Source organism: Bos javanicus, chromosome 3, assembly GCF_032452875.1.
Source record: "Bos javanicus breed banteng chromosome 3, ARS-OSU_banteng_1.0, whole genome shotgun sequence".
NCBI lineage: Eukaryota > Metazoa > Chordata > Mammalia > Artiodactyla > Bovidae > Bos > Bos javanicus.
In genome coordinates this window covers 3,169,376-3,180,519 of record NC_083870.1, presented here as the reverse complement: position 1 = coordinate 3,180,519, position 11,144 = coordinate 3,169,376, and the positions used below count along the sequence as shown (strand labels likewise).

Sequence of the window (11,144 nt, the reverse complement as noted above, 5' to 3'; positions counted from 1 at the left end):
ATTTTTCAGTAATTGTATTGTTGATTGATAGTAACATTGGTATTGATACTCTGAGACTTTTGGGTGGATATTGTGGGTTATGCTAATGACTAATTATATGGTATTCCATCATTTTTAGCAATGAAAACTGGTATTCTTAGCATGAGAATTAAAAGACATAGGTCAAAGAAAATAAGGGAAAACTCTGTGGCCCTGAATTTAAGTGAGACATAGAATATTGGCATAAACTCATGATGTATTTTATCTTAAAATACAAAACATATTACCTATCTTAGTCTACAAAAAAGGCCTAGAAACCTAGTAACCCAGTCTCTAGGAGAATCTTTAACGCTTTGCATTCTCCAAATACCATTCCCCATTAAAAAGAAACAGGCCTCCCTGAAGAAAGCATTGTCTTCCAGTCAGGCAGGAAATGTGAGGTGATACTGAAACATCCTATCCCTTAGCAAGGATGCCACCAACGAAAACTAAGGTCGTCAAACGGCCCCAGAAGCCAATTTAAAAAGCCTCTCACTAGCCAAAAATAGGACAATTTGAGCATCCATAAGAAAAATAACTTCAGTGAAGTGAAGCAAGTATGTCTAAACCTGTGAATTGCACACACACACACACACACACACACACATCTTGTTCACCCCTGGAAGATTAAACAGCTCTTTATTTTAAAAACTAGATAATCACGCACTTATTCTGCTTTTCCTAAAAAATTTCAGTTCAGTTCAGGAAATAGCAAAGAATGAATGAGCAAGTGACTGAATCTGAAAACTATGGTATGTTCCACAGGTAACTAACTTAATTTCTAAGAGATACCACAGGTAACTCTTAGGAGAAGTATTCAAGGACATATAGGTGGGTTTCAATTTATTTTTATCATTTTAATTAAATGTAGTGAAAATATTGTGATCTACACAGTCACAGGCTTTGGCATAGTCAATAAAGCAGAAATAGAATGTGTGGATCACAATAAACTGTGCAAAATTCTGAAGGAGATGGGAATACCAGACCACCTGACCTGTCTCTTGAGAAACCTGTATGCAGGTCAGGAAGCAACAGTTAGAACTGGACATGGAACAACAGACTGGTTCCAAATAGGAAAAGGAAAAATATACGTCAAGGCTGTATATTGTACCCTGCTTATTTAACTTATATGCAGATTACATCATAAGAAATGCCAGGCTGGATGAAGTACAATCTGGAATCAAGATTGCCAGGAGAAATATCAATAGCCTCAGATATGCAGATGACACCACCCTTATGGCAGAAAGTGAAGAATTAAAGAGCCTCTTGATGAAAGTGAAAAAGGAGAATGAAAAAGTTGGCTTAAAGCTCAACATTCAGAAAACTAAGATCACAGCATCCGGTCCTATCACTTCATGGCTAATAGATGGGGAAACAGTGGAAACAGTGGCTGATTTTATTTTTCTGGGCTCCAAAATCACTACAGATGGTGACTGCAGCCATGAAAATAAAAGACACTTACTCCTTGGAAGGAAAGATATGACCAACCTAAACAGCACATTAAAAAGCAGAGATATTACTTTGTCAACAAAGGTCCATCTAGTCAAGGCTATGGTTTTTCCAGTGGTCATGTATGGATGTGAGAGTTAGGCTATAAAGAAAGCTGAGTGCCGAAGAATTGATGCTTTTGAACTGTGGTGTTGGCGAAGACTCTTGGGAGTCCCTTGGACTGCAAGGAGATCCAACCAGTCCATCCTAAAGGAGATCAGTCCTGGGTGTTCACTGGAAGGACTGATGTTGAAGCTGAAACTCCAATACTTTGGCCACCTGATGCGAAGAGCTGACTCATTTGAAAAGACCCTGATGCTGGGAAAGATTGCAGGCAGGAGGAGAAGGGGACGACGGAGGATGAGATGGTTGGATGGCATCACCGACTCAATGGACATGGGTTTGGGGGGACTCTGGCAGTTGGTGATGGACAGGGAGGCCTGGTGTGCTGGGGTTCATGGGGTTGCAAAGAGTCGGACACGACTGAGCGACTCAACTGAACTGAACTGAAGATATATTTTATTATTTTAACGATTCTTTCCCATATATTATCGTATAAGTATTTCCCAACACTATTAAAATTCTCTAAGCATATTTATTTAAAAATTGCAAAGCAGGAAATGAAAGAGAGATGGTGGGGAAGTAAAATGTGAGTGGACTTTAAACCAGCCAATATCAACGTCACCTTGGAATTTTTTAGAAGTGCAAATTCTCAAGCTCTATTCAGAAACTCTGCAGTGGGGCTCAGGGGACTGTGGTTTAACAAGACTTCCAGGTGATTCTAATGTATTCTAGTTTGAGAATCACTACAATAGAAGAGATTTACAACACTTATCAACCAACTACAATATGGCAATCTAATATTTGCTCCAGATTAAAAAAAAAAAACAAATGTAAAAAACTTTAACATTTATCCTATCAAGGAAGTGCTAAATTTTTAAAGTGTGAAAATGGTACTGAGATACAGAGATATAAATGTAGATAGATATTTTTTAAAGCCTTGAAATATCTGAGTAAAAAATACAATGCCTAGGATTTGTTTTAGAATAATGTAAGAAAAACAGAAGCAAGCAAGGGTAGACCTAAGATTGGCCACGAATGTCATCTCCATTAACTTGGTGACGGTCTGGATTTAGAGTCATCCAAATGGCTAGTCTTAAAAATTTTTCGGGGCAAGTAACTAAGGAAAAAAAAAAAAAAAACCACAACAGCAAGGCTCCAGTAGCCCTTAAAATCTCCTTGAATTTACATTCCTGTGATGTAACAGCTTTGTTTCCAGTGTATACATCGTTGTTACTGCTTCCTTTTAGGAATAGGGTGAGTAGATGTTATTTCTCTTCCTTCCTTCTCCCTTTTTATTTCTCCGTCTTATTTATCCTCTTCCACTGAAATTTATTAAAAACCTCAACATCCATTAGAAATCTGCCCAGAAAGCATCAGCTTCAAAACCTAAGAGGGTGAGTGGTAAGATGAACTATATATTTTCATTTTTCCAGGTGATGGCAGAATTTTGAGGGTGGTTTCTTATCATTTTATGTTTTATTTTAGATATTCCATCATTTGTCATCATTGTTTTTATGATCATCATTTCCTTCACTATCACCTTTTTAATTTTTATTTTGCCTGGAACAGTTAGTGATATGGAGAAAAGACCATTAGAAGTCATCACCATCCATTATCAGGCAGCTTTTTTGATAGGTGTTAGTCGCTCCGTTATGTCCAACTCCTCTGCAACCCCATGGACCATAACCCGCCAGGCTCCTCTGTCCATGGAATTCTCCAGGCAAGAATACTAGAGGGGGTTGCTCTCTCCTTCACCAGGGGATCTTCCAAACCCAGAGATCAAAGCTGCATCCCCTGTGTCTCCTGTATTGGTAGGTGGATTCTTTAACTGTCTGAGCCACCAGGGAAGCCCCCTTTTCTGAAACAGATTTCTGCTACATTTCATCTGCATCTAATGAGTTCCTGCGGTGCTCTCTCCCACCATGGGATGTGATGGCTTCAAGGAAACAAGAACAAAAGAAGACAAAGCACCAGCTTTGGAGCTCGTATCTTCTGAGGAGATAAGGTAACGTGATGGGAAGAGACTCACCACATACTATATGGGGAAGTTATAATGCAACACAGCATTTGAGAGCTTGGGCTAGATGGCTTTTAACTGCTTGGGTTCAAACCCTAACTCTGCCACTCACTAGCTATGTGATGCTGATCAAGTTATTTAACCTCTCTTGCCTCAGTTTCTTCATCTGTTAAATGAGTGTGAGAACAGTATAATCTTGTGGTGCTGTCTTGAGATAATCCCTAAACTAGATAATCCATGAAACATTTAACTTTATCCATAGATTTTATCAATTTCTGTGTTGACCATTGTGCTTATATCCCACACCTTTTTCCTGGTATTTTTTTTGTGTGTCTGAAAATACATCCTTTAATAATTCAACTATCTTGGATACCGTAGCTGTCAAAATACTGTCCACAGTTTTGCCCCCAAACTTATGGTTTAGCTGTACATAAAATTCTAGGTTGATAATTATTTTGTCCAGCTTTGAAAATATTATCCCACGGTCTTCTGGACTTTATGCAATTGAAAAGTCTGATGTTGGTTTACCAGCTGTGACTTTCTCACTGGTAGAAAACGTGCATCTGAGGACACTACTGATCAATGTAAATATTTTAGTAACTAGAGCTATCACTCCACACAGGATTTCCAATTCCACGGATCATGGAGGAAGATCATGGTATAAGCATTCTCTCATCCTTTATAAAGAAGCACAGAGGAACTGAAGGCCACTGTGACTACAAAGAAGCTCTGCAAATTAACCACATGCAACCATAAACTTGCCTCCAGGGGGAGAGCTAAGAGTGGGATCAACTTGAATCTTCTCAAGAATCCAACAGATTGTACTGGGGTATGAAGGAAACTGCTGAGGAGCTCCACTGTTATACTCCTGTGAGTTACTACTTTCCTTTCCTTTTCTGCTTTCCAATTCCTATAACAGGGCAACTTTATATTTGAGCATATGAAGCAAGAGTGATAAAATATTACTCTCAAATACTGCCCCATGGTGAGGGGAACGGGAGAAAAAGAATAAAAACAAAAACAGCATTGCCCCTTTCTGGCCAATGTTTACCCTTACGTTCAGATCACTAAAAATATGTATCTAGAAATATGGCAAATCAAAACAGATGTCTCCTTGTAGATGAAATAAGTAAAATTCTAGCCTCTTTTATTAGATCTCAGGTCATGTATTCCGCTTAAAAAAAAAAAAACACACACACACACAACATATAGTTTCAACTAAGAGTTACATAAACTAAATTTTTCTTCCAGATCTCAAAATGCTCATGGAAAGCCAACTTCCAAGATACATGGCACACAGCACATACTTGAAAGTTGACCCCACAGATATATTCATGTAAGCAAAATACGAATTTGTTTCTCATTACATAAACATCACCTGGGCTTAATTAATCAACACACTTGTTAAAAAAAAATTAATCTGTAACCAAAAGCACTATCCCGTTTGTTAGGTACCATTCTTATTCAAATTATACCCCCCAAAAAGCCTAAAAATAACTCAAATCTAGAAATGAGCCCAAGTGCTAAGGCTGCCTATGGCTCTTGCTGTAAAATAGTTGCTGGGTCTGATTTGAATATCTGAAAAGAATGACAGAAATATAGGGTTCTTCTTGATTTCAAGAGAACTTCCCAGAAGGAGGTGGAGGGCCAAGAAATCCACCTGCCTGCTTTGTGGCAGCTCGCGAAGGGGCAAGGCCAAGAATCTTCTGGATGTTCTGTGAAGGAAACAGAATAAAAACTGGGTTTTAATATGAGATATAGAGAAAAGTATTTAAAATACATCTCATAAAGAGAAGCCTTACAAATAAAAAGTACTGATATCACCTAAAATAGAATGATTACTACTGTGTTATTTTTCTGCCTTTGCTGAGCCTTATAGCTGAATTCAGTCATTACTGCAACACCTGAAGCTAAAACTGAAATAGTCAGTATCAACGTCTTCAAATAAGTGAAAGAATTAAGAATCTTGCGAAGAGATCTGAGTCCAGAATCCACCTATATTTTTAGCACAGCCCCTCATCTTTTTCAGTTGTCCCACTTAAATCTAATTCAATAGTTTTTTGGGTTTTTTTTTTTTTTAGGAACTCAACTTTATGAAACTAGAACTCATAAAAAAATTATTTTTATATTCAGATTTCATCAGTTAATATAACATTAAATTAAATCACATAAATACAACAATGAGTAAAACTAACACAAACAGTTTGGGAATAAACACATGTGGCTCTTGAAGGACAAGGACTCAACTAGTGGGAGCAGAGAGGTGCAGGAGCTCTAAAGAACAATCAGGAGTGGATGGTGTGATGTAGGGAGGAACTGGTTTGCTTTAAAGGTAGAGGAAAGAGGTAAATGGATTTGGAGGGGTAAGTAAAGGTCAGTTAAGATTTTGTACAGCATTTGTAAGAGGGAAAAACCTTAAAGATATCTAGTTATGCTTGCTAATTCCTTCATTTAATATTTGAGAAATCAATTAAAACCTGGAAGAGTAGAAAGGCCTGTCCAAAATTATTGATAAAGTCCCACAAGCCTAAAAGCATGGCCATAGAGAAATAAATAATAAAAACAAATCTAAAAACAAGAAGAAAAAGAACCATTAGTAGTTCAGGTAAGTTTTCCTCAGTAAAGCTGGAGAATATTTATATTACTTTCATAATAAAAGTAGCTCCTTCATGCCCCCCTTAAAAATCCACTGCACAAAGCAGTAAGAAGACCAAATAACAGAATGCCACTCCTATTTAATCAGTAAGTAGTTCCTGACCACCTACAATGTATCCAGCAAAGCAAGGCATGATGGGAAATTAAAGATAAAATCTAAAATAGTAAGGCATTACAGAATTCGCTACTGATAAACACATCTGTCTAGCTGACAAATACATTAATATAATCTAGACAAAATGTACAAAGTATTCTTGCTCAGTTATTCTGTAGAAGGGTCAATTAAGTGAGTCCTTATCATTTAGAGTCCTTATCATTTAGGTTTACTGTGATTTAAAGAAGACAAGTAAAAGGAAAATAGGAAATATTTCAAAGCACAGACTGAAAGGGTAGACTGTTGACAATCTCATTATGAATTTAAAACATAAATGACTACTGGACACAAGCCACTGTTCTAGATGGAAAACAGCCCTAACAGCAATGACCACGATAGTAACAGAAACGTTAAAACAAGGCACTTTAGTAGCCAAGACTGAAGTTCATGTATATCCAGGCAGGTTTATGCTTTGTTCTCCTCGTGGATCTCATTTCAGACTTCCTTTGTAAATACCAAATCAAGTTTATCAGTGGTACATTACTCAAGTATTTGTATTTTAATACCAACGTTCTGCATTTACTATATGCAATTTTATCTTTTAGTGAAATTCTAAAAATGAGTTTGAATTCCTATCCTCTCACAATTGAACCCACAATATTTTATTTTTAATGTTTACTTATTTATTTATTTTTGACTGTGCTGGGTCTTTGTTGCTATATGAGCATTTCTCTAGTTGCAGTGAGCCAGGGCTACTCTCTGGGCTTCCCTGGTGGCTCAGATGGTAAAGAATCTGCCTGCAATGCAGGAGACCTGGGTTTGAAGCCTGGGTCGGGAAGATCCCCTGGAGAAGGAAATGGCAACTCACGCCAGTATTCTTGCCTGAAGAATTCCATGGACAGAGGAGCCTGGTGGGCTACAATTCATGGGGTCGCAAAGAGCTGGACACCACTGAGTGTCTAACACTCTCACTTTCAGGGCTGCCCTCTAGCTGTGGCGCACAGGCTTCTCACCGCACTTGCAGTGGCTTCTCCCGTTGCGGAGCACAGGCTGCGGGGCACGTGGGCTTCAGTAGTCCTGGCTCCCGGCAGCTACAGAACAGGCTCAGTAGTTGTGGGTGCATGGGCTTAGCTGCCCCACAGCATGTGGGATCTTCCCTGGATCACACATCGAACCCGTGTCTCCTACATCGGCAGGCAAGTTCTTTACCACTGAGCCACCAGGGAAGCCCCTCTCTACCTTAAAAAGAAAAAAGGTTTATTTTATGGACTAGTTTTTCTTAGATAAAAAGGTTCCCTGCTTCTCTGTCTATGAAGTCTTTTCCTCTAAAACACGGCTTGAGGCCATGGTTCTCTCCACAGTAGTAACAACATTCCATGTTTCTATAAATTCTAAGTTTGCGAATAGTTTTAAGGACTAGACATCAGTCCTTAGTTATCCTTGGTTTTGAGATGAGAAAGCTGGGGCAGATGGAGGTTATAACTCAGACACAGTTTTCCTCTATTAAACCACAACTCTCTAAAGGATATTTATCTTAGAAGTGAAAAATCTTATAGCAGGCCTGACCTGTTAAAAACTTACAATTATGAAGACTATATAAGACTATAAAAGAAAAAAATACATTACATTGTTAAGTGAGTAAGTGCATATAAATCAAAACCCATAGAATGTACAACATCAACAGTGAACACTAATATAAATTATGGACTTTTGAATGATGATGTGTCAATGTAGGTTTACTGACTGTAAAGAAATGTACCACTCTTTCGTAAGGTGTTGACAGTAGAGGAGGCTACGTGCAACTGGGGGACAAGGAGTCATAGGAAATCTCTGTACAGTCCATTCAATTTGGCTGTGAACCTGAAACTGCTCTAAAAAAGAGTCTATGAAAATGCATATAAAGACTTAAGAATATATGGAAAAATAATAATTGTATTAAAAATAGTTATAAATCACTTTCTCATTCCTTGTCTTCAAGTTTTTACAATATTGCTGAACAGGATAATTTAAAATGAGAAATATCTCCATAGGTGCTATCTCAAAGTGCTAGGCATTGTTCTAAGCACTCCACATGTACATTCTCATTTAATCCTCACAGCAACTCAGTGACACATACTATCCTTATATGCAGATAAACAAAGGAGATCCAACTGTCAGGCTGTAACTCAATAAATGCTCACTGAGCTTCACACTGTATAGCAGGTTCATTTATATATATTTTCTCCTTTATATCTTTCAAGAACTTCATTCATTAAACTCGACCGGACTGCTTTCCTATAGTCTCTCAATTCTCCTCCAATTTTTCAGGCCTTCTTACAAGATACAGTTTAGAAATATGCATTATGCTAAAAGATAAGAGTTTCAATATATTAAGAAGATGATACAGAAGACTGCTTAACAGAAATACAAAATATAAGATGTGGTCATGCTTTGGAAGTTATTTTTTGGAAAAATTATTTTGAATTTCTGTCTAGTCCTGTGTAATCGGGTAACAACTGAAGAGTGTGTGTCAGAAGGGAAAAACAAAGGAAAACCATTTTCCCGTAATCATGCCTTCTTTTGGCAGGAAACTCAGAAAAATACCACTACAGGATTTGCGTTCCTTCCTCTCTGCAAAGGATAAGGACTGGTGATCAAGAAAAGGAAGTTGTTGGTTGCTAACTGGATATTTTGGGAAGACACAGGTCACTGGCAATAAACACATTCTGCTAAATTTTATTTCTTAGTCATTTAGCTAAAATAACTCAAGCCATAGCCACCCTCACTTTGCTCTTTGTCAGTTTCTCTGGCACCCGCAACCAACCTTCCGTTCCAATTGATTACAATTTCTCATCAAGTTCCCATAACATAATCTTTACTTTATGCATAATGCTGCCTGTAAATCCAAACACCCTGAATGGCCCCATTCAACAGTCCCAGGATTTTCACAGGTTTTCACATTCAATAGTCCCAGGCTATTCAGGAGGATGACAAAAAGATTAAATGTTTAATGACAGTATAACACTTACGTAGCTGAAAGAGTACTGGGTAACAGTCAGAAGACTTGATTTCCAATACTGGCAAATTATGCAAAAAAAAAACACAAAACCCAATACGCAATATCTTTTTATTGTACCAAATCTCAATTTTCCTTATGTTTAAAAGAAGACGGCTTACTAGATCAATTATTTTTAGACTCTTTAGTCACAGAACCCTTTCTTTAAACAAAATCTCATGTAAAAAGTCAACAAAGAAAATTGATAAAATAGTTTTGGGAACCTGAAGCCCCTTGTTGGGCCCATCAAATTTTCCCACCAAGCACCTTGAAAGAAGCCACAGTCCTGTGTGGCTGTGGCACTCTAACATTCTTGAACACAGTTATGTTGTAATAGATTATATTGCTGACTTCAACACATATCTTGCAAGGTGAAAATCAAAATTCTAAAAGGATAAGTATATCAAATCTGCACCAGAATAACATCATTTCCTTTGTAAAGTTGAATGAATGAATATTTTTCTCTCCTTAGGTTGTCCAAAGGCCTCTTTTGTAAATAGGATCTCTTTTGGGAAGATTAGAGGATCAAGTGACAATTTCAATCAGTCAAGGAGAATGTTCTGAATTTTAGTTTTGTGTAAGATGATAGATGTTCTATCCTTTTAAAATCTCATAACAGATAGTAGAACCCAGCTGGCACTATGTGGGGTATCGAAAACTCAGTATGAAACTGTAGTCTTACTAGTTTGAAGTACCAAAGGACAGAGTTTTGGGCAACCGTGAATGTGAAAGTGTTAGTCACTTTGTCGCGTCCAACTCTTTGTGACCCCGTGGACTGTAGCCCACCAGGCTCCTCTGTCCATGAAATTCTCCAGGCAAGGATACTGGAGAGGGTTGCCATTTCCTTCTAAACCATAGCAACTGAAAAAAATTCCTGGAAAATAGAGTTAACAGGGCCCTGTAAAATTCTGCATCTAAACTCTACCCAGGTGGCGCTAGTGGTAAAGATCCTGCCTGCCAGTGCAGGAGATACACGATGCAGGTTTGATCCCTGGGTCAGGAAGATCCCCTGGAGAAGAAACGGCAACCTACTCCAGTATTCCTGCCTGGAAAACCCCATGGACGGAGGAGCCTGGTGGGCTAGTCCATGGGGTTGCAAAGAGTCAGACAAGACTGAAGCAACTTAGCATGCAAACTCCGCCCAATTCTCTGGTTAACTCTTAAGCTATTCATGGGAGAGACTGCCTTCAACCAAATAAGACTAAAATAACTTGAGATTTCCTAGATGTCTACCACAAAGAAAACAGACCTTGGAGTTTGAAGCTTTGAACCTTGGAGCCAACTTAACTGTCCACTTAAACAAACAAACAAACAGACAAAAACACCCCTCTCTGTTAAGAATAACAGAATCTAGACTCTCTATGCCCACTCCAGTGTTCTTGCCTGGAGAATCCCAGGGATGGGGGAGCCTGGTGGGCTGCCGTCTCTGGGGTTGCACAGAGTTGGACACGACTGAAGCGACTTAGCAGCAGCAGCAACAGACTCTCTATAGCCTATCATTTACAATGCACATGATACAATCCAAAATTGAGACATACCAAGAGACAGGAAAACATGACCCAGACAAAAGAAAACAGGCAACAGAGTTCAACCTTGAGATGATCCAAACTTTGGAATTGTAAGCAAGGTTTTAAAGAAGCTAATTAACCATGACAGGGGACATAAAAGAAATATATTCATTCACAATAAATGAACAAATAGTAAACTTCAGCAAGGAAGGAAAAAGACTAAAAAATAACTAAATGGAAATCCAGGAGCTAAAAAATACTATGACA

At 38.2% G+C, this 11,144-nt stretch overlaps 1 protein-coding gene across 1 annotated transcript in view; it reads right to left on the bottom strand.

Annotated features, from left to right (window-relative positions):
* Positions 1–4,716: 4,716 nt before the first annotated feature.
* TMCO1 (transmembrane and coiled-coil domains 1) overlaps positions 4,717–11,144 on the bottom strand; it is a 55,869-nt gene continuing 49,441 nt past the window's right edge. The window contains exon 7 of the mRNA XM_061399712.1: positions 4,717–5,301. Within this exon, the coding sequence (XP_061255696.1) occupies positions 5,203–5,301 (99 nt within the window). The 3' untranslated portion in view covers positions 4,717–5,202. The remainder of the gene's footprint in view (positions 5,302–11,144) is intronic.